The sequence below is a fragment of the Hirundo rustica genome, chromosome 13, assembly GCF_015227805.2.
Source record: "Hirundo rustica isolate bHirRus1 chromosome 13, bHirRus1.pri.v3, whole genome shotgun sequence".
Taxonomy (NCBI): domain Eukaryota; kingdom Metazoa; phylum Chordata; class Aves; order Passeriformes; family Hirundinidae; genus Hirundo; species Hirundo rustica.
The window spans coordinates 12101799-12124663 of NC_053462.1; the positions used below are offsets into that span (position 1 = coordinate 12101799).

At 45.1% G+C, this 22865-nt stretch overlaps 1 protein-coding gene across 5 annotated transcripts in view; it reads left to right on the forward strand.

Annotated features, from left to right (window-relative positions):
• CTXND1 (cortexin domain containing 1) overlaps window positions 1-18521 on the forward strand; it is a 45610-nt gene extending 27089 nt beyond the window's left edge. For 4 of the 5 annotated variants that reach the window (XM_040077693.1, XM_058422415.1, XM_040077688.2 and 1 more), the window contains 2 exons: window positions 9896-10070; window positions 14849-18471. In XM_040077693.1, the coding sequence (XP_039933627.1) occupies window positions 14903-15082 (180 nt within the window). In that variant the 5' untranslated portion in view covers window positions 9896-10070; window positions 14849-14902 and the 3' untranslated portion in view covers window positions 15083-18471. Of the gene's footprint in view, window positions 1-9895; window positions 10071-14848 lie in introns of all 5 variants that reach the window. The other variant, XR_009208307.1, reaches the window with a different exon arrangement.
• Window positions 18522-22865: the final 4344 nt, after the last annotated feature.

The following is a 22865-nucleotide window of genomic DNA, read 5'->3' on the forward strand; positions in this document are numbered from 1 at the left end:
GACATATTTCACCAGCAGATTGCTCCACAGTTTCAAGGTTATATTTATGAGAAACCTGCCAAACACTTTAATTGGTGTCCACTGCAGTAGGTCACCAAGGAAAAAAAAAAAAAAAAACCTATCAAAAAAACCAACCCCAGGGCAGAATCCAGGAAACTACTCCATAGGAGAAGTTTTAAGTTGTGACAAGACTGCCTATCACACTCCTGGAAGACTTACTTTAAACTACACCATCAGTAGGTGCCAAAGGAATAATTTGGACACCGTTCTTTGTGGTCAAAACAGTGGAGGTTTTTATGCTGCTATATAATATTTAAACACTTCCTATTAAATATTGCATATCAATAAAACTGGCAATATCAAACAGCAGATAATTGCTGGCACTTATTTTTCAAAGTCAAAACTCTGCTTGAAGTTCCCTTTGAGAAAATAAGGGTTTTATTAGCTGGCAGAGAAAGGGAAGTGATTCCAAGGGCAATTTGGCTTGGGAATGCAGTGTTCCCATCAGAGCATCCTTTCTGGCAGTAAGGCTTTCCTGAGAGAGAAAGTTCAGCAGGGTTTCCTGAGCTTCTCTTAGCTCTCAGACCTGATTTTACAGAGGCATTGGAAGATGTTGAGGTGGTACCTTCAGACATATGAACCCAAAAATGCACAAACCCCACTCTCTTTCTCACTGCAAAGTCAGTAGCGAGTCAGTGAACGGAATAAAAAAAGGTTGAGGGGGAGGAGGTCTAAAGTTTGTGTTTGTCATACCACTCCACAATATGGGAAATGCCAAGTGCAGGCTGCCAGCCTACACATCCCACTGATTTCATAGAGGTGTCTGGGAAGCTCAGAGTTTCACTGAGTATCACACTTTCCTCAGCCCTGAGCCACCAGATGTAAATAGCACTGCCCTTGATTTTCCTGCCCGTGAGGGACATTTACCACAACCACGATGGCATTTGTGTCTTGCTTAGCCCCAAAGCACTGGGTTAAAGTGAAGCAATCAGCAGTTTCTAGCTGCCCACAGTTTGCCTGGTTGAAGTCAAAGCAGTTTTTATGAGGCATTTTATTATTCAAAGAATTTCTCTAGAAATCAACCCTCCCACTGCCAGTCCAACATTGACCGAACTACTTTAGTTCAAGGGTGCTCGCAGTCACATAAATAGAAGCCAGACATTTTTCTCTGCTAGGGGAAAGTCATTCAAAGAGAGGTACCCAGCCATGTGCAGGGCATATTTTAGTGTGCTCATAAAGAGCTATTCCACAGCTGAGTGCTGTATATCTCACTGCTCTTGAATGGTGCCTGAGGCAGCCCTGCCACACGGGACCTTTATTTACTCCGTGTTATCACTCCAGGGCTGCTGACCCTGGTAACACCACACACAGGCCGTGTGTGAGCAGCCTCCCCAGCCTCCTTCCCATCCTCCATCCACTTCAGCCACCAGCCTGTGCGTGACTTTCCTACTGGAGGCTTGGTGTATTTACAAGAACTGAGTTTTAGAGCTCTCTCAGGCTGCTTTCCACTGCTCTCCCCCCTCAGAGCTGAGGGTGCAGTGGGGGCAGTCACATTAGACAGAGATGCTGGAGGAAATCCCCCTGTACAAAGCTCAGTTAGCAGAGCAGACCAAGAGAAGGCAAAGCCCAGATTTACAGGCTGGGGGCAGTGCTAGAGGTTTCTGCTGTTAAAAGAGCTTCCTTGTATCTTTGCTTAACATATTCTCAGTTAATTATTAATTTCAGTAATTCAGAAAAATAGAAGTCATAAGATTTTATTTTCCTTCTTTTGTAAGTGGTAGCTCCTAAACTCAGCTAAAATTGGGGTCTGTGCTTCGCTGTTACAGGTGACTTGAACCATCGTGCTCTAAACAGACAACTTGAACAAAACATGTCCCCTTGCCTTGTCCTGCCACAGATAATCCCTGTGACTGTGTTAGCTGCCCCTGCACAAACCCTGAGCATCTCACACACCTCTGCGTGCCAGGCTGTACCTACACAGAGGCTTCCACCCAAAAGAGAATGTCAGGGTTTTTAGTATAGAGGGAACCATGTTCCCCTAGCCACAGCATCCAGGTAATCCTTTGTGTTAACCTGCAGTGATATGGGAGAAGATTTGAGGCTTTTTTTCTGTGCATCAGAAACTCTGCAGAACTGGGTAAAACCAGTTGCCCTTGTTTGCCTTCTAAGAGAAGACCTGTGCTGAACCACGATGGAGTTATAAATCTCCTTCAGCTGCTTCACTCCCCCCTCCCCAGTCAAACCCCTGTTCCAGGAAGTCTGACTGTTGCTGGCACAATAGGAGCAGCTTCTGAGCACAGCACTGATGGAACAGCACCAGGCAGAATTGCAGCTGAGCAACTGAAAAGCAAGGGCTGCTTTTGAGCGCAGTGTCCCGTCCTTCCAGATGCTCCAGGCTCAGCTGCAGCACATTGAACCTGTGGGAGATCTGGAGTCATTTCCTACCATGATGCTTAGCATTAGAATCATCTAGAAGACCTTGCAGAGAAAACAGTCCAAGGGGAAACAAAGAATACTTAGCAGAACCCCCCCCCCCCCCAAAAAATTTAGTTCCAGATCTGCATTTGCACATATATAAAAATTTTCCTTAGAAAAATCTAGTTCTGTATTGAGTCATGACCGCAGTCCTGTTAGTTCCTAATAAATCTTCACACAGAAATACACTAAATGAGGCAGGAAAATATAGTTAATCCTAATGGTGTCATCATGTGGTGCTCCCTGCCCAGCTGTAAGGATCATTGGCTGGATGCTCAGTACGTGTCTGGTGAAATTGCTCAAAGGTAATTGCCTCTTCTTCAGCACACACAGATGTGGGGATGTAGCTCCTATGAGTTAGATGTATACCTGCTTCTGGCCCAAAGTCACCTGTACTGCAAAGCAACTCTCCACTGCCCGCATTTGCAATTAATTAAACTTCCAAGAGCATGGGCATAAAACGAGTCTGTGACAATGAAGAAACACCAGCCACGGTCAGGCAGGGACCCACTGGGACACATCTCACCTTATTATTCATAGGACTGAGCTGTTTGAGTTTAGTTTCTTTCCATGCATGAAGAGCTTTTGAGGAATCTCATTATTGCACTGAATATAAATATGTCCAGTAAATATAAAGAGACAGAGCTAAACTAGAAGCAAAGATCAGTGCCTGGTTTTAAAAGTATTAGAGCTGTATTACTTATAGATACAAATTGAGATTGAAGCTGAAATTACATCAGATCTTAAATATCTTCTCTTCTCTTAAAGGGACTTTCCAGAGGCAGCCCAAAATCTTTGGAAATCTGAGAAGTAAGAACATAAGAAACCTGATGGGGGGCAGCCCAGTGGTCTGAGGGGAGAGGCTCATTAGTGGCACTGTGCTGGCCGGGTCACATTTGGCAGCCAACACCCACAACTGCTGCATTAGGAAGTCATAGGGAAAACCTCTGATTAGTGGTTTCAGGGTCTATTTCTGGACCTGTTGCCTGTAATTCATCCAGTTCAAAAAGCCTGCTGATAGTCTCCAGTCCTCTGTGGTAGCCAGCTTGGGAAGTCACTACCTGCTGAATAAAGAAGTCCTTTTTTTCAATAACAAGCTGGTTGCCTACTAGTTCATTGAATGTCCCCAAGTTTACCTGTTTTGAAAACTGGTGATTTTTTTTTTTAATTGGGAGAAAACAGTTTTCCCACTTGCCTGACCTGTGATTTTTGTATAGCTCAAACACGATTCCTCAGCTACCTTTTCCCCATCTTCTTCAGACATTTATAAAGGAAATGATGACCCCTTTGACCATTTTAGTCTCCTAAAGAGAACTCCCTTATGGCAGGTGTCTATTCCTCAGCCCACTTCTCTGCTTTCAAACCACAGCGATCCCAGTCCATAAAAACCAAAATAAAAGATGGCTACAAGAGGTAAAAGAGTACTAAGGCATCTGGGCACATTCAAAAGTCAGTGTGATCCCTGCAAGGGAGGAAAGACTTTCCAAACTGCTGAGTCAGTTCAGGCAAACCCTCTTGGCTCCCTGTACGTTAGGTTCACTTAAAAATGTTCCTTGTGGGTAACGGTGCATTAATCAGGTATCGGCTGTCTGGGACTGTTGGGTGCTGTGCCAAAACCAGTCCTTTATAAATTGAACATGTACAGAGGTTCTGGCAGTCTGATTCCCAGTGACCCACTGACAAGCTACTGATCCAGCTGAAGATGTGGAGATGGGATGTAATTGCCCACAATCTTTTTAATCAAAGACTACGCTTCCATTAATCTGCTGCAGTGATGGAGAAAACAACATCAGGCTGTAACACACGTCTGGAATCAAAGCTCTTTTCTGTACAGTCTTAATTAAAGAGTGTTTCTGACTACAAGTTTTATACAAAAGTCAATGAGCTTCCAGCTGAGGAAAAGGACCTTTCTTGATGTGATGAAAAGGCTGCACGAGTTCTTAGAGAGTGTACAGGAGTACACTATCAGGAAAAAAGCCATGGAGGAACACAGGTAGCACCCAGGCCATGGGTTATACTTGAGGATATCTAAAATACAGATTGGGATGAGAGGGAAGGAGGGAATGAAAAAGCATCAGTCACCCCCAAAACCCCAAGCACAAACAAAGCATGGCCAAAGCCATCACTAGCACGGATCAGAGCTGCTGCAGGGAAGTTGAATTAGAGCCTGGCCTGGAGCAGCCCCCCAGGGCATGGGTACTTGAGGATTCACCTGAAGGTGATCCAGGTAACATGTGCCAGAAATGAGAACAACAACCAGGACAATAATCATGGGGTGGTTTTCACTCTTGGACAGTCTTCAGTGTCAGGCTGTGGTGGTGATCACTAAGGTGGTGTTCTGCCCACCTCCTGCCACCAAAGCCCAGTCAGAAAAAGGTAAAATTGTTCCATCATTCTCAGAGATAATTTTTGACTGTCCTCTGTCTTTGATTAAGCACAAACTACATTTTATACCCATCCATCTGGCACTTCTAATAAATAAATTCTGCAATTAAGAGATACTCAAAGTTTACAAGTTTTATTTATCCCTCTGTCAACATAATCTGTCACAGAGGCCAAGTTTAGCAGGATTTCATAGAATCACAGAATGGTTTGGGTTGGAAGGGACCTTTATAGGTCATCAAGCTTCAAGCCTGGAATGAGTTGGGAGATCTTTAATTAGATAAATTTGCTCAGAGCCCTATTCAACCTTAACTTGAATATTTCCAGAGATGGGGCATCCACTACCCTCTCCAGGTAACCTGTGCAAGTGTTTTACCATCCTCCTTTTAAAAATTTCCTTCCTTATATCAGACCTAAATAGATCTTGTTCTAGTTTAAAACCATTACCCCTTATCCTAACACAACAGGCCCTGCTAAAAAGTTTGTCCCCATTTGCACAGGCAGCTCTTTACCAGCCAGCCTTGATGCCAAAACCCAGCCTTGGACACGTTTGATTTACTACACTAGACATTGCCCACGTGTCCTGGGAAGGACAAGAGACAGAGACCATGAACAGCTGGGGCTCAGGCTCAGCATCCTGACTGATCCTCACTCGTCTCAGCAACGGGCCATTTATCCTTTCACCCAGCCTCGCTGGTGACACGCCAAATTTGGAGGCTGCTGCATTTGTTACCTACCTACAGAGCCATAGACTAGAGCTCAATTATCTTTAAATTCTTATCAGGAGCCTTCACTCCAGCCAGGGCTGTCATGGAAAATGTAATGCATGTCCTGACTCAAGGTTTTGGTTCATTTGTAATAAAAATCATCTGGCCTCTCTCTGAAGGAAGATGCAATCCATCCCTGTTGGGAGACAGTAGAAAATTTAGTTTATGTGGGTGCCAACTGGATCTCCATCAGAAAGAATCTTTTGTGCAGTGTTCCTGTGCAGAGCTGTGCAGAAAGGGGAGGAGGGTCTGAAAACAGGGAGATTTTTCTGTGCTGTTGAGCTGTTTGGCTGCTCACGCTGGTTCCAGATGGTGCTGGAGGCACTCAGTGCCTCTGAAAACCAGCCAACTTTCATTCTCCCATTTCTTATAGTAGCAAGAGAAAAACTGTTCTCTTGAGAAAAGAAAACAGGGAAAAACTAGTAATGATATTTCTGCTTCTCCTGTTGGCAAATTATAGCTGAAATTAGATAACATGCTGCAACAATTCTGGCTTTCCAGCTGGAGAGGGAGAGAAGCAGCGAGCTGCTGTGGGTGTCCCACGTAGCACAAGGCTCTGCTCCCTGAAACAGCCCTAACCCAAACTCACTGGGATCATCTGGGGCCCCCAGCTTTTCATTTCAGATCTTCAATTATTCTCTCCTCCCATTCCTCATAACCACAAGGAGAGATGAATCTGTTAAAGTAGGGCTGGGTTTGACTTTGTTTTCTAGGGGTTTCTCATCCTTTCCCAGCAACATTTCTGGGCTCTGGGGCTGCTCCTCCTGGGGCTCCATTTCTGCCCACTGACCTGGCAACAGATGCTGATGGTGTTTAACCTCATGTCCTGCTTTGCAGCCAGGTCCATATTTCAACCGCATCTCAAACTCATTCGTTCAGTCTTTAAGATTCTCCTGCAAGATTTTTTTTTTTTTTTCCAGTTTAATATAGGATGTGGTTCAGCTGGCATCACAGCCCTGGTTAGAACACCACAAAGCATCAGAGCAATAGCACAGGGGGTTTTGTGCGTGAGCACAAGCTGCAAACATCCATCCTCGCCCTCCCCTGCAGACCAGACTGGTTCAGAAAAGGGGCAGACAGGAGCAGTGCCTTTGATGGAAACCCTGTGTAAAGCCTGAGTCAGTTTGTCTTGTTTCGAGCCAAAACACACTCTGAACTTTGAGCTTTATTTCTGCTCATGTTTAATTGTTCAAATCCCTCTCCCCACAGATTTCTGAAGTATCTGAGAAAAGCCTGTATTAGGAAAAAACTATGAATTAGTTATCAGTATGGACTGAAGAGTACCTGAAGCTATTACAATGGCAAAGCCACCTGTAACTATTTTGGATGTTTTGCTGCTCATTTATTAAAACTTTCTTGACTAGAAGATACTTTCATTGGCAAGAATTTAACTTTTTATTTGAAGTAAGTGATTCAGAGATGAAGCAGGGCTATACAATTTCTTTCTGCCTATATTTGTGGCAATTCTACAGGCATAACGCATCTATTTTTGCTGAGAATTCATCCACAATACTTTTCCTCAATTGGGAAAATATTGATACAGCCTCAATCTCATCTGTATGTAGCGTTTCAAGATGAAAGGGGAAAAGATGCATCTCTGAGAAGTATGCTGCAAGTTAGAGAATGCTGGACATCACCACCACAAGGTAATATTTATGTAAAAAAAGGGTTGCTGTTCTACCTTGAAGTGAGCTTTTGTTTTTGTAAAAAAAAAAAAAAAAAAAATTAAAAATAAAATTCAGCACAGTACAGAAAAATATGGGTCGTTTTTCCTCTTTGTCAGCTTTGCTGCAGTGAAAAATTTCTCCACAGCTTTGCTTATAGTTTTCCTAGCTAACAGTCATTGTTTAATTTATAAAATAACTGCCAGGACCAACAGGCATGTTTGTCTCCTTTCAGAGGATTTAAACAGCAGAGAGTTTAAAAAGCAGATACTCCATTAAAATGAGTTTATATCATATCTATTCAGACCTTACAAGCCTTGTCTTAAAAGCCCAATCCATTTGTTTCTCTAAGGCTCCTTCACGTTTGCCTCTCACCCTGATGAAAGAGGATGCACTCAGTGCATCACAGCACTGATAAGGAAAGCAGCTTCAGCCCCCTTATCAAAATACACATGGAATGAAGGATGGTCCTGCTCAAACAAATGCTCCTTCTGGAGCACATCTAAACTTTTCATATCACAGGCATTGCTTTGCATTTTCTGGGCATTATCTACTAAAGGATGAACCAATGTTCCCAGCTGCCCCAGTACTGCAAGGAGGATGGGCTGGACGATCCCTGCAGCTCTCTCACCACAGCAAAAACACCAACAGGGAGCCAAAGGAACGTCCTTGCAGCACACACAGGAGTCACAGAGCTCCCCTCCCCAGGGATGAGCCTGCCCAGCCCAGGACAGTACCAGGGAGGGGAAGCAGAATCCCTCTCTGGGCTCTGAGGGAGCACTGGATTTTGGTTCTCCTCCTGCTCTCCTCTGGATTGCAAAGCAACTGATGCAAAGACAACATCACAACATCATCCTGCATTACCTGCCCTTGGTTATGGTACTGGAACCCTATCACTTCCCACCCTCGTGTCCAGCCAGCAACCCTTGAAGTGCACCACTGATCCTACCCCTCTTTTTTACCTCTGAATGACCACTTCCAGTCTCTAAGAAAGATTCTCAGACGTTTTCACCTCAGCAAAGTTTAATCAAGGATTTTTCACAAAAGTTGAGCTTTGGGAGGCTGGAAACACTTTTAATTCCAGATCCCAACTGTCCATCATTTCACTCAATAGTTCTGAACAGCGACTTGCTCCCAAGCACAACCATCTATTTTTTAATCTTTTGTTAATGAGTAATTTCACATGCTCCTTGAAGTAAATGAAAAATGATTATTTGATTTAGGACACTCTCAAATTATAAGCAGCCCACAGTTATTTTAAGTGTACGTTGCATCTTTTTCTCAATGAAGATTAATGCTATTCTTGCCATGGGGCTATGTAGGAAGGAAACATTTGTGCAACAGCAATTTTTAAAACTTTCCCCAGGCTGATTTATGTGTTTATTTGTTTTCAACTTTTGGGCTCTTATAAATGAGGTCTTTAGTCTTCTGATGGAATACTGGCATCCAGTGATTTACAGCTGGCTAAAAGCAAGTGTGTGGAGGGAAGATTATTTGTCTCTTGACCATAACTGAGGGCTAGATCAAACAAAGGAGTTTGCATAAACTAAGGTAAGCATAAAGATTTAAAGTCATTATGTAAAGCAAGAAATAAAATAGTCCAACAACCAAAACCAAATGCCACACCGTGAGTTCAAAACAAAGATTAAAGCTGCCTTCGGGTACACAGGAAAAATCAGGCTTCTAGGAGGGCAGAGTTACTGAAAGGAAGTATTGATTTTCTGCTGAAAGAATTGTAAGTATAAAAGGACAATTAATTTTTAGACTAAGCTAATGGTTGTATTATTGCACTCTGGGTGTAGCAAGAAGCTCATCTGTCATTATCTATCTATGGCATTTGACTCCTATGCTCAGAGGCAGTGAGTTTTTAAATCAAAACTAGGTTGTTAAGAATATTAGAGTGTGATCAAGTGTCCAGGTTATTCTTGTATAGATTTGAACCTCAAATTGAAGGTGGCTTCATTTGACAAACACACACAATACCTATCTGAAGCAGCACTTCACCTTCCTTCCTGGCACCTCACCTCTAGTCCCTTGTCTGAGTAGCACCCTGTCCTCTCACAAGGAACTGGGGTCCTCTTTTGGCTTGTTCTTCTCAGCCTTCCAATTCTACACCTCAGAACTCCTTTCCACAGCAATGGGTAAAAAGCCAGGTGTGTCATCCAGCAGGTGTTGCTGGTTGGAATTATTTCGTGTGCATGTAGAAAAGAATATGACCCCAAACAAAACAAAACAACAAAAAAAGAGGCAAATAATTAATAGTTTTTAAGTCCTAGTGTATCAGTTCCGATAAATCAAGAAGTTTTGTTTAAACAAACCATCCAGCCCTAAATAAATATGCAGGATCAATTCAAAGCTGGCTGATCTTTCACTATGATTTAAAAACAGGATTTTCTGCTCATTTAAGAAGGAATATTGACATGGCTTTAGGCTTGAGCATTGCTCTTCCTACCATAAATGTTCTCCTGGGGAATGTCTGACAAATGAATCCACCCTGTGTCTGATGGCCTCGGGCTGTGGCTGGAGCGATTCCCAACTGCTGAACGCCTCTGTCACACCCACATCCTGCCTGAGCAGCAATTGTCAATTATTATTTTCTTTTTTCAGAACACCCCGGTGAGAACTGCTTCCAGGTCTGGGTGGAGGTGAACCTGAGCGCAGCCCGGACGCCGCTGAAGCTCCCCCGACTGACAAAACTTTTAAAATATGACTGCAGGGAGGATTTTATCTGCACAATGCTGCTATGCTGGGATGTGACAGGCTTCCTACCCAGGTCTGGAAGGTATGGATCTGCTTGCATACATGAAATCTCATTTCCCTTCCCTTCCCTCCCTGTGCATCTCTTGTTTTGGGAAAGGAGTACAGAAGAAAGAAAGAAAAAATAACCCAAAAAACCCAACAAACCAAAGACAGAATCTGTGTTGAAATAAATCCTAAGGGTTGAGATGAGTTGAACCATGATTAACCAGCACAGGAATCAGCTCTCTGCAATGTATGTGGTACATTATTAGCTTATACTTAAAGTGACAGTGCCAAGATTGTCAGGTCAGGAAAAAAAACCCCAAAACATATCTTTAAAATTACTGTACATAGGTAGGGCTGATTGCAAAATTCAGGCACACAAGTATTACAGAGAGCCTGTAACAGAGCTGGAACACTAAGGAGGATGCCAACATCCTGCATAAGGTGATAAAAATTAAATATAATCTCTCCTCTGTGGCAATCCCTCATGAAAAGGGCACTGGGAAACAAAACAACCAACAAAGACCAAATGCTCAGGCTGGAATCTGTCACCGAGACACACAAAGCAATCACACGCAGACAAGAGATTTTTGCAGAGGTTCTTCTGATCTAGGTCCCAGCTGAAAGAGCCGAGAGAAGAGAGAGCCTCTTTGTTTATTTTTTACTTTCTATACATTTCTGGGTCTAGCAGAAGATTGGCTTTTTGGGGTTTCCACCCCTCAGCCTCAGTGGCCAGACCAATTGTCAGTTACAATTGTTTTCAGATTAGAAATATGCAAACAAAGGACAGAGAATGAAAAACAAAGGGTTTGTTTATGTTACATCTGTGGGAAAGGTAGAAAACTGCTCTTAATATTGTACAATAACTAAAAAGATCTGACTCCATTTAAGAAAATCAAAAGGCTCAGAAAAACCAGGGTAACAGGAATCCTCAGTGAGGTTCAGGGTTCTTGATCCCTGGGCCACATCTCTGACCCAGCTCCAGGGGCTCCTGACTGCCAGAACAGAGACAGAAACCAGCCCGGGGAGCAGGGCACCAAAACCCGAGGATGCCAACCCTTCTGTGGAGACACAGCTGCTGCCTGGTCCTGGCCCTCTGCCACCCTCAATTGCACAGGGTCAATTTTGGCGCTGAATTACTCACCCAGCACTGCTCCATCCCTGGGTCAGCCTGGCTGTGCACACACCTGCTCTCAGAGGAGTCACAGGGGGAGAGGCTGCGCCAAAACACGCAGGGATTTACAGGGTGACACTCGGGATGGCTGAACCGCCTGGTTTGAACCAGGGATTGTCCTTCCTCACCTTTTGGCTTTGCTTAGACCTAATTACGTTTTCAACCCATCTGAAGAAATTTTACAAAACACAATTCTACAGCTCATTTCTGTCAGGCTGGAGGAAAAAAAAAAAAAAAAAGTAATTTTCTACAATTCAGCTATTCAGAGAAAACTTGATCATTCAAGTGTGGAACTTTATAATTGTTTCTCCTGATTTTTTTTTTTTCCCCACACACACAATGCTGTCGACATCAACTCTGCTAGTAAACAAGAGCAAAACATCCAACCAACCAGTCTGTAGCTGGAGAGATAATTTCAACAGCACTAATGGATTTCACACACCAGACCAAGAAAAATGGACTGCAAAACCCTTCTGCTCACCTGCACAGCACATCCCCCAGGGCTGGAATGGAGGGCAGGACGTGCAGGCAGAGCATCCAGCATGGACCCAACCTGCTTCAGCCTGGGAGACACTTGTACAGCCCACTCCAAGCCTGGCTGCACTGCTGGGCACTGGGGAAGTGAGAAAGGGGAGTGGAGACACTGGCCAAGGAAATGGGAATTAAGCAGGACACGTTGTGCAGCTATTACTGAGCTGGAGGACCACCAGCACCTGGCAGACAGCAGGACACAGCATGTCCGTGGTGATATTTGGACTTTCCAAGGAGGAGCAGTCCTGGTGAACACATGCAAACACCTCGTTTTGCATTTGGGGACCGTCTGGTGCCGCTGCCCAGATGGCTGATCTAGAACAGCGATGTTTTCCAGCCACGATAAATTAATCTGGAGACAGCTGCCCCAGGCACTGCCCCGTTGCAGCACCCAGCTCTGTGCAGCACCAAGGACTCCCTGCCCTGCCAAGCCTGCTGGAATGCATTTTTAGTGGCTAACAGCATGGAACACCACCAAATGCCTGCTGGCACCAACCCTCCCACCACTCACACGAGAACTTTGACAGGCCAGGCCCGCAGAGGAGGGCTCCACTCTCACAGATGCAGGTGAGCAGCCAAGCTGAGTGAGGACAGCCCCTTGGAGAGCCAGATCCTTCTGGCCAGCCCCAAGAAACACACTGACCATCAGCAGTGACTTCATCAGAATAGTGCTCAGCATCAAAATGTTACCAAGTTTGTGGGGAGACCAGAAGGAGAGAAAATGTGATTTATACAACCTCAAGAATACAGCTTTTTTTGGAAAAAAAATATTTCTGGTCCCCCTGAAAATGTCTACTTTTGTCAAAAGAGATCAATATAAACCTGAAATCATTAGGTTCGAGCTGTCACCATAATTTAGTGTGCAAACTGCAGTTCAAATGCCACAGCCTTTCACTCTTCTCTCTGTGTAAAGCCTTCTACTGGCCCATCCTTTCCAAAGTGTGCTTTTCCCTTCCAGCAGGAGAGCAGAGGGATGCAGCACTTAAGGCAGACTCCTGTGAGACTGAGTGATGCCATTTGGAAGAGAAAAATCTTCAAGGGATAGATCTCTACTTGAAACCTCTGATCATTTTCTGAGTAAATTATTCATCTTTCCAAAGAAAGTACATTTGAGTGAAAATGCAGTTTTCCCTCCAAGATCAGAACTGATGGAAATTACCAGGCAGTTCTGCTATTCTGCAGGAGGTAACTTAGGGTGAAATAACCCCACGTGGTACAACAGCCAGACTGTCAGGAGGGGAAAAAATTGAAAAATCACTTCCATCCTTGTTGGACCCTCACAAGAGCACTACAGGAAAAGGCTGGGATACATTACCAGTTTTGATAACTTTTTTATTTTTTGTATTCATGAAGTATTCATACTTTAAACTCAGCTTTGCTGACAAACCTTTTTTTTCATCAAATGAAGTTGTTAACTGCAATGTAAGATCTCTTGGCTGGTGAAATAGAGTGGTAGCAGAGTCTCTTGGGAATATTACACCTCTGACCAGGCAAGGTGAGCATTACAAACCTGACCTCACTCCTCAGAGACTTCTTCATGAGCTCCTAAGGATGTGACTGGCAAATACATGAGATCATGAGATGTCTGCTTGGTTTCATTCACTTTGTGTCATCAGCTTCTTTCATTTCCCTGCTGCAGGAATGGCTGTCGCAGTAATTTCTATGCTTTCAGGAAATTTAAAAAAAAAAATCTGACATCCTTGTGCTTAAAATAGACTCAAGAGCCCAGGTGATTTGTACTTGCCTTGTGGGATCTAGGAGGTTGTGAGGCTGGAAAACTACCTGAAAAGGAGCAAATTATGAGAGAGGGAAGGAACTGTGAGTTTTAAAATAAAAGTCAGTTCACCCTGAGGAAGATTCGCAGGGCACAGGAGTTCAGGAGTCCCTGGGACTCCCCCTGGCAGCTGGAACAGCATGATGATGCAAGAACAAAATGCTCCAGCCAGATGTGTACCACCACTGCAATAACCCTGCCAGCAGCACCAGCTCACTGGAAACAACCAGGCAAACTTGTCTGTGTAATAAAACCTGGGATTTTCTCACTGTGTTAATTTAGTAACAGAGAGCAGCTGGGCTGTTTGATACCCCAGTTTCCCCAAATCCTCTCTGTAGCTCAATATCTTCTTGTTCCAATCTATCCTCTCCAGTTAAAGCAGGTAGCAGCTCTCAGATTGATTATGGCAATTTATGTGAATAGCCCTATTGTTTTGTTTGCTGTAAAGAGGCATTCCATATTCCTGATTTCTACACTGTTATCCCCCACACTTCTCCCTCCCCCTTGGCCAAACATGGATGTCAGGAGAAGTTTCCCCATCCCTGGGCAGTGACTCATTTCTATGTAAGGTCAATTCTTCTCCCTCAGCACAATTGTGCAAAGCAGTTTGTGTTATCAGCTGACGAACTATCCAGAATCAAACTTTCAGATGGATTCAATCACTGCTGAAGTCATTTTGGTTATGGATTCAGGTGAGGAGGCCAGAGAAGACCTTCAGCTCTGCAGACATCTGCAGTGAATAAGATAATCTTTGTTCTAATCGCATAATCACCTGTACCTCTCTGGTTGATAAAAAAATCCACTTAAAAATGATATTGCTCCTAAAAAATCGTCTGTTGCCTGGAGAACCTTGAGTACCAGAGATTAAAAGATTATGGAAAATAAGTATGCATAATTTTCACTTTGCTTTGTGCCAGTGAGAGACAGAGAATGTTTGGACAGAGAGGAAAATTGGGATAGAAACAGTCTGCTCTGCCATTTGTCTGATCTTTCACACTAGCAGAGGAATGGAAATATTTTTATGATTAGGAAATGATGAGACAAGAACAGAGTCTGTGCCTCTTCTAAGAGACGATATTTCAAGTGGATAGTGCTCATTCACTACTGCTCCTCTTTTTAGCGTCTAGTATTATAGCAAGAAGAATTTGTAGGCTAAATTAAGGTGGGGATGAGGTTTCTCATTCTCACAGCTCTCACTCAGCTGAGCTACAACCTTTCCATTGGGTTTATTTCCCTGCAGGAATTTATCAGACCTGTAACACACATCTGTGCCCGGTACAACCCCCGATTTTCCCCACGCCCAGGAGCAGCAGCGCCTGACGCCGTGTTTGTTTTGCAGGTGGTTGATGATGTTAGGAGTAAATTCAAACCCCGATGAAGAGCGGCCTGAGCAATGGAGGTGCCAACCCCAGAGCCCGTGTACGTCGACGTGGACAAGGGACTGACGTTAGCATGTTTTGTCTTCCTCTGCCTCTTCCTGATTGTGATGATCATTCGCTGTGCAAAAGTCATCATGGACCCTTACAGCGCCATCCCGACATCCACGTGGGAGGAGCAGCATCTCGACGACTGACAGGGATTCTCTGCCAGACAGAGCCATAGGATGCTCTGCTCCAGGAGGCCTTTTCCCATGGGAAGGCTGACATGCAAACAGCCATTTTAAGATATGCAAGGCAAAGGCAATATCTCCAAGAGCACATAGTGTAAATTCTTTTTTTTTTTTGCTCAACAGGTCAAGGTATCAGCAAGACTTTCTGGCAGCAGAGTTTACTACTATGCAGCAATTCTTATTTTACAGTTGTCATTTTAACTCAAGTAGCACAAGATTCTCCAGACTTTTCCTAATATAAATCTTGGTCTAGCACAGTTTGTCCCACCCTCATTACCACCCGCAAACCCAGGGTAACCATCAATACCATGAAAAAGCAACAGGAGTATTTTGTCTTTCCTGGAAACAGATTGCTTCAAATATTGATTGCTTCCTCGGTCATTATGGGTGCATTTTAGGAAAGGCCCAGTTTTTATATACCAGAGCATCACTAAGTAGAAGTGCCGAAGTACCTCTGGCTAAGTAGAGTTAAACAAGCAGATCTATTCCTGACTCATTTGGTTCTGCACACACCCTCCTTACCCCACTGCAGCCATATTTCCAGTGACTAGGATTCAGAAACACTCAGACTTAGGGGGTCCTGCACTGCTGTAGACCCCATAGCACCACTTTGCACCATCCTAGTCATGCAAAAACCAGGGATATCCTCTGTCATGGGACCTTGGATTAGCCAGGCCACTGACTCTGACACTGATCCCTGGAGCAGAGCCTGGGCACTGCTGATGTCAACCACATAGAACTTGCTGTGATTTTCAAAGAGTGATTTCACATGCAATTTCACCCATCTTTTGCTTCAGGTGTACTTCAGTGGGATGAGACAGGAGTAGAATGACAAGGACAATAAGCAGAGAGACTTTTCTCCTGGCTTTGTCATCCAGACTCCTCAGCATAACATTTACAGTAACACAAAATAATAAGCATTCTACCTCGGAGAAATTCAGCTCCTTCAAAGGAGGATTTTCCCCACGAATTTGTGAGGTACGTTTCCTTCTCTCAATTCATTAATACAGACATTATGCAAGAAGGCACAAGTGAACATGGGAGCCCTGGAGTTGTATTATTTACCTTTGAAGAGTGGGGACTGCAGCATTCCAAAGTTCTCTATTCCTCAGATTCTAAGGTTTGCTCATACCTGCCTTTTCTTTCATGGCTACATGTTCCACATACGGGATTGAAAGGAGCAATTCAGAGCAGGTACTGCAACCACAGCCAGCAGCACCAACAGACAAGGCTAGAAAGCACAAAACTTCAGGAAAGGCATTTCTCCTCCTCACCCTCCTGCCTGACACCCCCAGGTTCTTGCCATTAGACAACGCACAGAGGGTGAGAAAGGTGGAAGCAAAGGCTGTGACAAGAAAATTTGGACACAGACTTCATAAGGCACTGTTCCAGCTCTGACAGATTTGTTTGATGTTCACACAAGCCAATCTTTATGTGCCTCAGTCTACTCATCAGTGAAATGGGTGTAACAATTTCATCATGTCACACCTCATTTTGTCTGTCTAATAATACCAGAAAGCACCTGGAGAGCCTTAGATAGGGACACAGAAATGTTCTTACTTGCAACTCTTCCTGCTAAAACCAGTAGGGAAGGTCTGGATCTTGTTATACTTCAGGGCTGTTCTCCCCAGGCAGAGAACTTGTCCAGACCCCCATTTACCCTCTCATTGCAGTATTCTGGGCCAAGCCAAAAGGCACCTGGCTTTTTTACATAGCCCACTGATTTCTGAGGATGTAAGGTGCTCAACACTGCGAATACAGAGATCCCAGGCTATGAGGCATATGGAGACTTTTGCATGGATCTTTTGAACCACACAATTTTTGCCGATCTCCGTTGTAGGAGATTCCATTCCTGAGGCAGGAAATTCAAAAATTAGCTTTCCTCCTGATGTCCTCCAGCAAGAGACCCCCACTGCTCCCATTCCCCACTGCAGATTGCTCCTCAGGCTGTTATTTACCTTCAGCTTCTGCTAGCCAGGTAATCACCAGTAAGAGAGCACTTTTTTCAGGCTTGATTGTTAAATATTCATCATACTTGGAGCAAACCCACACTGTTCTCTCTTATTCGTGGATAAGTCCATCTGTGCCATAGGAATGGATGTCCTAGCTCCAAGAACAACACCTCTCTTCCTGGGCCAAACAGGTTCCTTTGGAACCTGTATTTTGTCATTAAATCTTGTATCCCTCAGGTGGGGCTATCTTCAAAATAAGCAAAATAACAAAATGATGCCCAGGCTAGGGACACTTTCAGTTTGCAGGTCACCTGGCTGAGTTCACAGCTGATGCAAAGCAAGGACAGAGCTTGTCCTCACACCTCTCAGTGCCAATACTCCACTCGGTGTTTATCTGCATGCCAGACTCTTTGGCATTGTCACATGTCACTGATAAGCCCCAGTTCAGCTAAGGACTCATTCAGGTGCTGAAGTTTAAGCCTCTGAGCAGGCTGCCCAACTGCAGAGACCAGGGCCAGGCCTGTGGCATGTTCCTGGCAGGGCAGGGACAGCAGCACAGAGTCCTTGCAGGAGCAAAGCCTGTCTGAGAATGAAGGGTTACAAATGCTGAGGGAACAAATTGACAGATCTGTTTTGCAAGGATGGTTGCCACTTTTTTGTCTCTTTGTCCAGCTGAACAAACCATTTTATGGATTTTCCTGAAAATCCTAATGAAAAGACCCCACTGGGTAGCTCTATTTTCTAATAAAAAGGCACTTGTCCTCCTGGCATTACCTGTCAAGTCCATCCTTCTGTTGACAAAAAATGGCTTTATAAAAATCTCGATATTCACACACATGACTGCATAAAAGTCAACGTGATTGTTTTTATAGAGAAAACGTAAATCTATTTATCTCTTCACTCTTGTGACCAGGAGCAGGACTTGAGGCTGTCTGAGCTCAAGGAGCCTTTGGACAACACCCTCAGGCACACAGTGGCATTTTTGGGATGTCCTGTGCCAGGCCAGGAGTCGGACTCAATGACCCCGATCGAGTTGGGGTCCCTCCCAACTCAGCACGTCCTAAATTCATTCTGATTTCCGCCTTTCCCCACCGGTTACAATCCCACAGCCTCACTCCTCTTTAACCAAAAGCAATACTGATCATCATGCCCAAGCCATGCCATGCTCCTTCCCCTGGCAGCCAGGGCTCCCCCACCCCAGGTGCGTCGCTGCAGCTCCGGCCCCGCCGGCAAATCCGTGCTCACGGCCAGGGAGGGGCTCTGCCAGCAGGACCTACATCACTGGGCTTGGTAGTAATTTCAGCTGCATGCAACAAGTGCCTCTGCTAGTTTCGGTTCTTTTTTAATCATTGTGCCGTACTACCAGCAACCGCACTCAGAGGATAGAAGTCAAAAACTTGTTGCAAGTGTATTTATCTAACATAATAAACAGCTTCGACATGGAAAACCTCCTTGCTGTCTCTGCTGTGATTCTCTTACCACTGCCAGGACACCTTTAAAAATACTCACAACACGACACGGTTTACAAGAAGGGCAGACATTCATGGCAGCCCTCCTCGGAGAGTGAGAGCAGAGAACTCCCTGTGTAGCTGCAGCACTACAGGTTTTTGGAGCTCAGGGCAGAGCTGACAGAGCCCCAGGTGTTCCTGTGGACCTTTGGAAGGTCATCCTTTCCAAAGGGGCTGTTTAAGGTACTCCCTTGGCCAGAAAGAGCACTCAGCAGAGCTTCAGCTCAGTGGGGGACCGCAGCATCTGTGTTTCAGCAATTCATTATCAGTAACAAATTGCATACCAAAAGAAACAGGGCCCCGGAGACCGAAATCCCTCCTGCCAGCCACTGAAAATGAAGAGCATGGAGCGTCTGTGGGGGTCTCTTTGAAGAAGCTCCAGAGTATGGGATATGCAGGGTAAAAAGCACCCAGGGAACTCCTCCTCTTGAAAAAGATGTAGAGATGAATTGCTAATTCTTTCATCTTGAAAAAGGGCTCTGTTGCCTGAAAGCTGGGTGCTTTATAGATCTGCTTGTCCCTGCAGCAAGTCCTCTGGCAGAAGGATCTTTGTGCCTGGAGCCCAGTTTGCCACAAAGACTAAACCCCAGTGGTGAATCATTGCTTCTCTCCCAGTCAGAGACAGGGGCTGGAGCCTTTACACTGATTTCAGTACAGCGACTCTGGCTAAGGTAAGAGCAGACCTGAACTGAGCCTGCAGCAGCTGAATTTGAGCAGACACCCTGGAAATGTTTTTTTTTTGTGAAAGAAACAGGGACTGATGGCAAGCCAGAAACCCACATGAGTGATACTGCTGCAGCCTGTCCTGGCCAAAGGTGTCCCCAGATTGCTGGGTCATTACAGTCTCAGCAGGCAGCTTCATCCCAAATTGCTTCAGCTCAGAAACCAACACAGGACTTGGATGGGGAAATGCTGTGCTCAGACTTCAGCCATCTCCTTCACATTTTTAAATTTTTTTAAATCCATTTTCATTAAAAATGGTCAATACCTTGCTAACCAGGAAGAAAACTCTGCTCACACACACATCTTTAAAGCAATAAACAATTTCAAAATCCTGGTTGCATTTACTCTCAGGTCATCATATATAATTCAATTCACAGCGGTGTTAAGAAACATTGAATGACAGAGCTCTCAGTTACAAAACTCTATGTTTTATACTGGAACCTAGCCAGGCAGCCCACACAGGGAAATCAGAAATCAAAAATGTATTAAAATTGCATTAAGTGTGCTGAAGCCATAAGCAGTGCAAAGTTTTTCAAAACTTATTTTATATTTAAGATGGATTGGATTTCTCCAGCAGCTGCTGTCTAGGCTCTGCAGATCAAAGGAAGCACCTGGTAGGGGCGAGCAGGAGCAGAGCTGGGCGCACTTCAGCCCCTGCAGCAGATCCCAGAGCCCCCAGACAGGGTCCCAGGACAGCTCCAGGGCATCCAGCAGGGCACTGGAGGTGCAGGGGCTGAGCCCTGAGCACATCTGCCCTGGGTGCAGTGCACAGCGAGGAGCGGGACAAGAAACCCGCCCTGTGCTTGCAGCTCCCAGGCAGTCCCTCAGTATTCAAGGACTGTTGATCCTCCAGGCTGACCCCAGGGATGCCCAGCTGCCACCAGGAGCTTCTGCTCCTGCAGCATTTCCCTTGGCTCTTCATTAACTGTGCTAATACCAGCTCCATTTCAGCTGCTTATGGAGCAAACAGTATCAGGCAAGCAGAGTAAAATCAGACAGGTCTGTAGTTAAAACTTCATGGAAAACCAAGCACATGTGCAACACAGAAAGAGCTGAGGTGAAGAAGTTCTTGGGAATGAGGGAAGATAAGAAGGAGGAACAGCTCACAGCAGATTTGTATGGAGCAGCATGCTGCCAGTACCTCAGCACGTCCCTCACGTACTTCCAAAGCCTTCAATCAATTTTAAAATCCCAGAAATGATCTCCTTCTTTCTCACTAAGCGGCAACTGTGTGGGCATTCTGAACAGAAGCAGCAATCAAACCTGAGAAATGGTCTCCTGCCTCACTGCTTAACGCCAAAAGCCATGTGAATATCACCTACCAGCTCTGTCCCTCTTCACAAAGTCCCTACCTTGACCCTGAACAGCTACTGAGAGAGTGTTTTACTTTGAGTTATTACTGTCTGGGTAATGAAAGAATTGTGAATATTGCTGACCCAAACGCTTACATCAAAACTAATTTTTTTCCCAAGTTATCTTATCCATTTCTAATTAGAATCCCTGCAGAAAATGACTTCAGGTAAAGAGTGCCTGCATTTCACAGCAAAAAGCCATTGGGTCCTTTAAATTCTGAAACACATTTTAGGGGTTTATTACTTTTTTTTTTTTGACACTTCATTATACCAACAGCACTATTATAAATTACACCCGAGTTTTTCGTCACGCACCAACCAGACGAGGTTTGATACGTAGGAAAATGGATCTCAAAGTACTAAACAGTGGCTGCCTTTAGTTTTGCTACCAGTAAAACAACAAAAATCAGGTGGAATAGTCTCAGGCAGGATGAGTTATCGCCTCTATGCCCACCCCGTGATAAAGCAGCACAACCCAGAAGCAGCTCCTGCACCCCTCCAAGAGCTCTCATCCAACACCCCGGCACTACTCACCCCTGGCATGGCTCCAGCTGCCGCTGGGAACTGCTGACCTCTGCTGAGTGGGAAGCACCAGGCAGGAGAAGGATGCTCCAAGCCAGCACAGGAGCTGTGGTTTCCCCTTAGACACTCATTTCCCTTTCCTCTGGTCGTGAGCGCAGTGTCTGTCTCTCCACACAACGTTGCATGACCCTGAAGGAGGCCTCTCAGGTGGCACACACAGCAGAAAGGTTTGACTTTTTCCTCCAGGTTTCTGAAGATCCAGGAAGGATTTTCTTGTTCTACACACAGGTTACAAACCCACAAACCTGGTGCTGTGACAGGGCAGTGAAAAAGGAGCTCTGAGTTTGTTGGTGGGTTTTTTCAACTTTTGTTCAAAGCCAAACTATAAGCAAACTGAGAAAGATACATCTAAAACAAATGAAAATTTTTAACTTCTAGAAGCAGAGACAGCTGTGCTCAACCCTAACTGAAACAAAATCTTCCAGAAGTGCATGGGAAGTTCTTTGCAGAGGCAATCCACCCAATTGAAACTGGCACTTCAAAAATAAACTTTTTCCAAGCACACAGTCCGCCTGTTGAACTGAGAGCACCCAGGCTAAGGCACCCTCTTGTTCCAAGAGCCTGCTCTCTTCACCTGTCTTCAACTTCCTCCAAAACCAGAAGGAAGCTCCTTGACCTTCATTTTAAAGGACAAGGCTGCAAACTGGTCCCAGCTGCCAGGGGAGGTGGAGCAAGTGGGAACACCTGTGTGTTTCCCAAAATTCGGGTCAGAGGCTGCTTTCCCCACAAGCAGTGGGTGCTGCTGGTCCCAGGCCAAAGCTATTTTGTGGGCAGCCCTGCAGGTTGCAGCACAGATGTGACCTTCACTCTCCCCTTGACACAGGGCACCCTGGCAGGGATGACAATCAGCAGTGCTGGTGGCTCCAGGCTTGCTGTGCTGGGTGAGGGCAGTGTGGGTGAGGTGTAATATTCCCAAGAGACTCTGCTACCACTCTATTTCACCAGCCAAGAGATCTTACATTGCAGTTAACAACTTCATTTGATGAAAAAAAAGGTTTGTCAGCAAAGCTGAGTTTAAAGTATGAATACTTCATGAATACAAAAAAAAAAAAAAAAGTTATCAAACCCTTTCTCCACAGTGCCCACCCAAAAAAAGCTCACTGCCTTCTTCTGGTGTGAAGAAAGTGGCCTTGGGCACACAGAAAAGTTTGTCTCCTTCTTTGTAGTCTCCTGGCATTTTGGCCCCAACCATGCAGCAGGCAGCAGATGACTGAACTCTGTCCTGAGAGAGGTTTTGGGCTTTGTCCAGCTCACCTCTGAAACCCACTGTGCCTGAGGTCCTTTCCAGAAATTACCCACCTTCTGGGAATCTGGAACTTCTCCAGATGTCCCCGGGCTAGAGAAGCTCAGCTCAGTCACCTTGGGGCTGCAGGGGCCCTTTCCTCCTCCCAGCCATGTCCAGTGTGGTGCAGGGGTGCTTGGCCCAGGGATGTACAGAGTGGCCACTGCACAGCCAGTGCCTGGTGCCTCCATCCTGGCTGGGTTTGGGGTCTCAGCACCGCTGACCTTCTGCCTGACCAGGCAACAAGCCCAATTCCCACTTGCTGGCAGGAATTGGTAGCTGGCTCTTTGGAGGAGGAATTCATTGGGTGTGTACAGAACTTGCCTTTACCTTGCTCAAAGTTCAGGA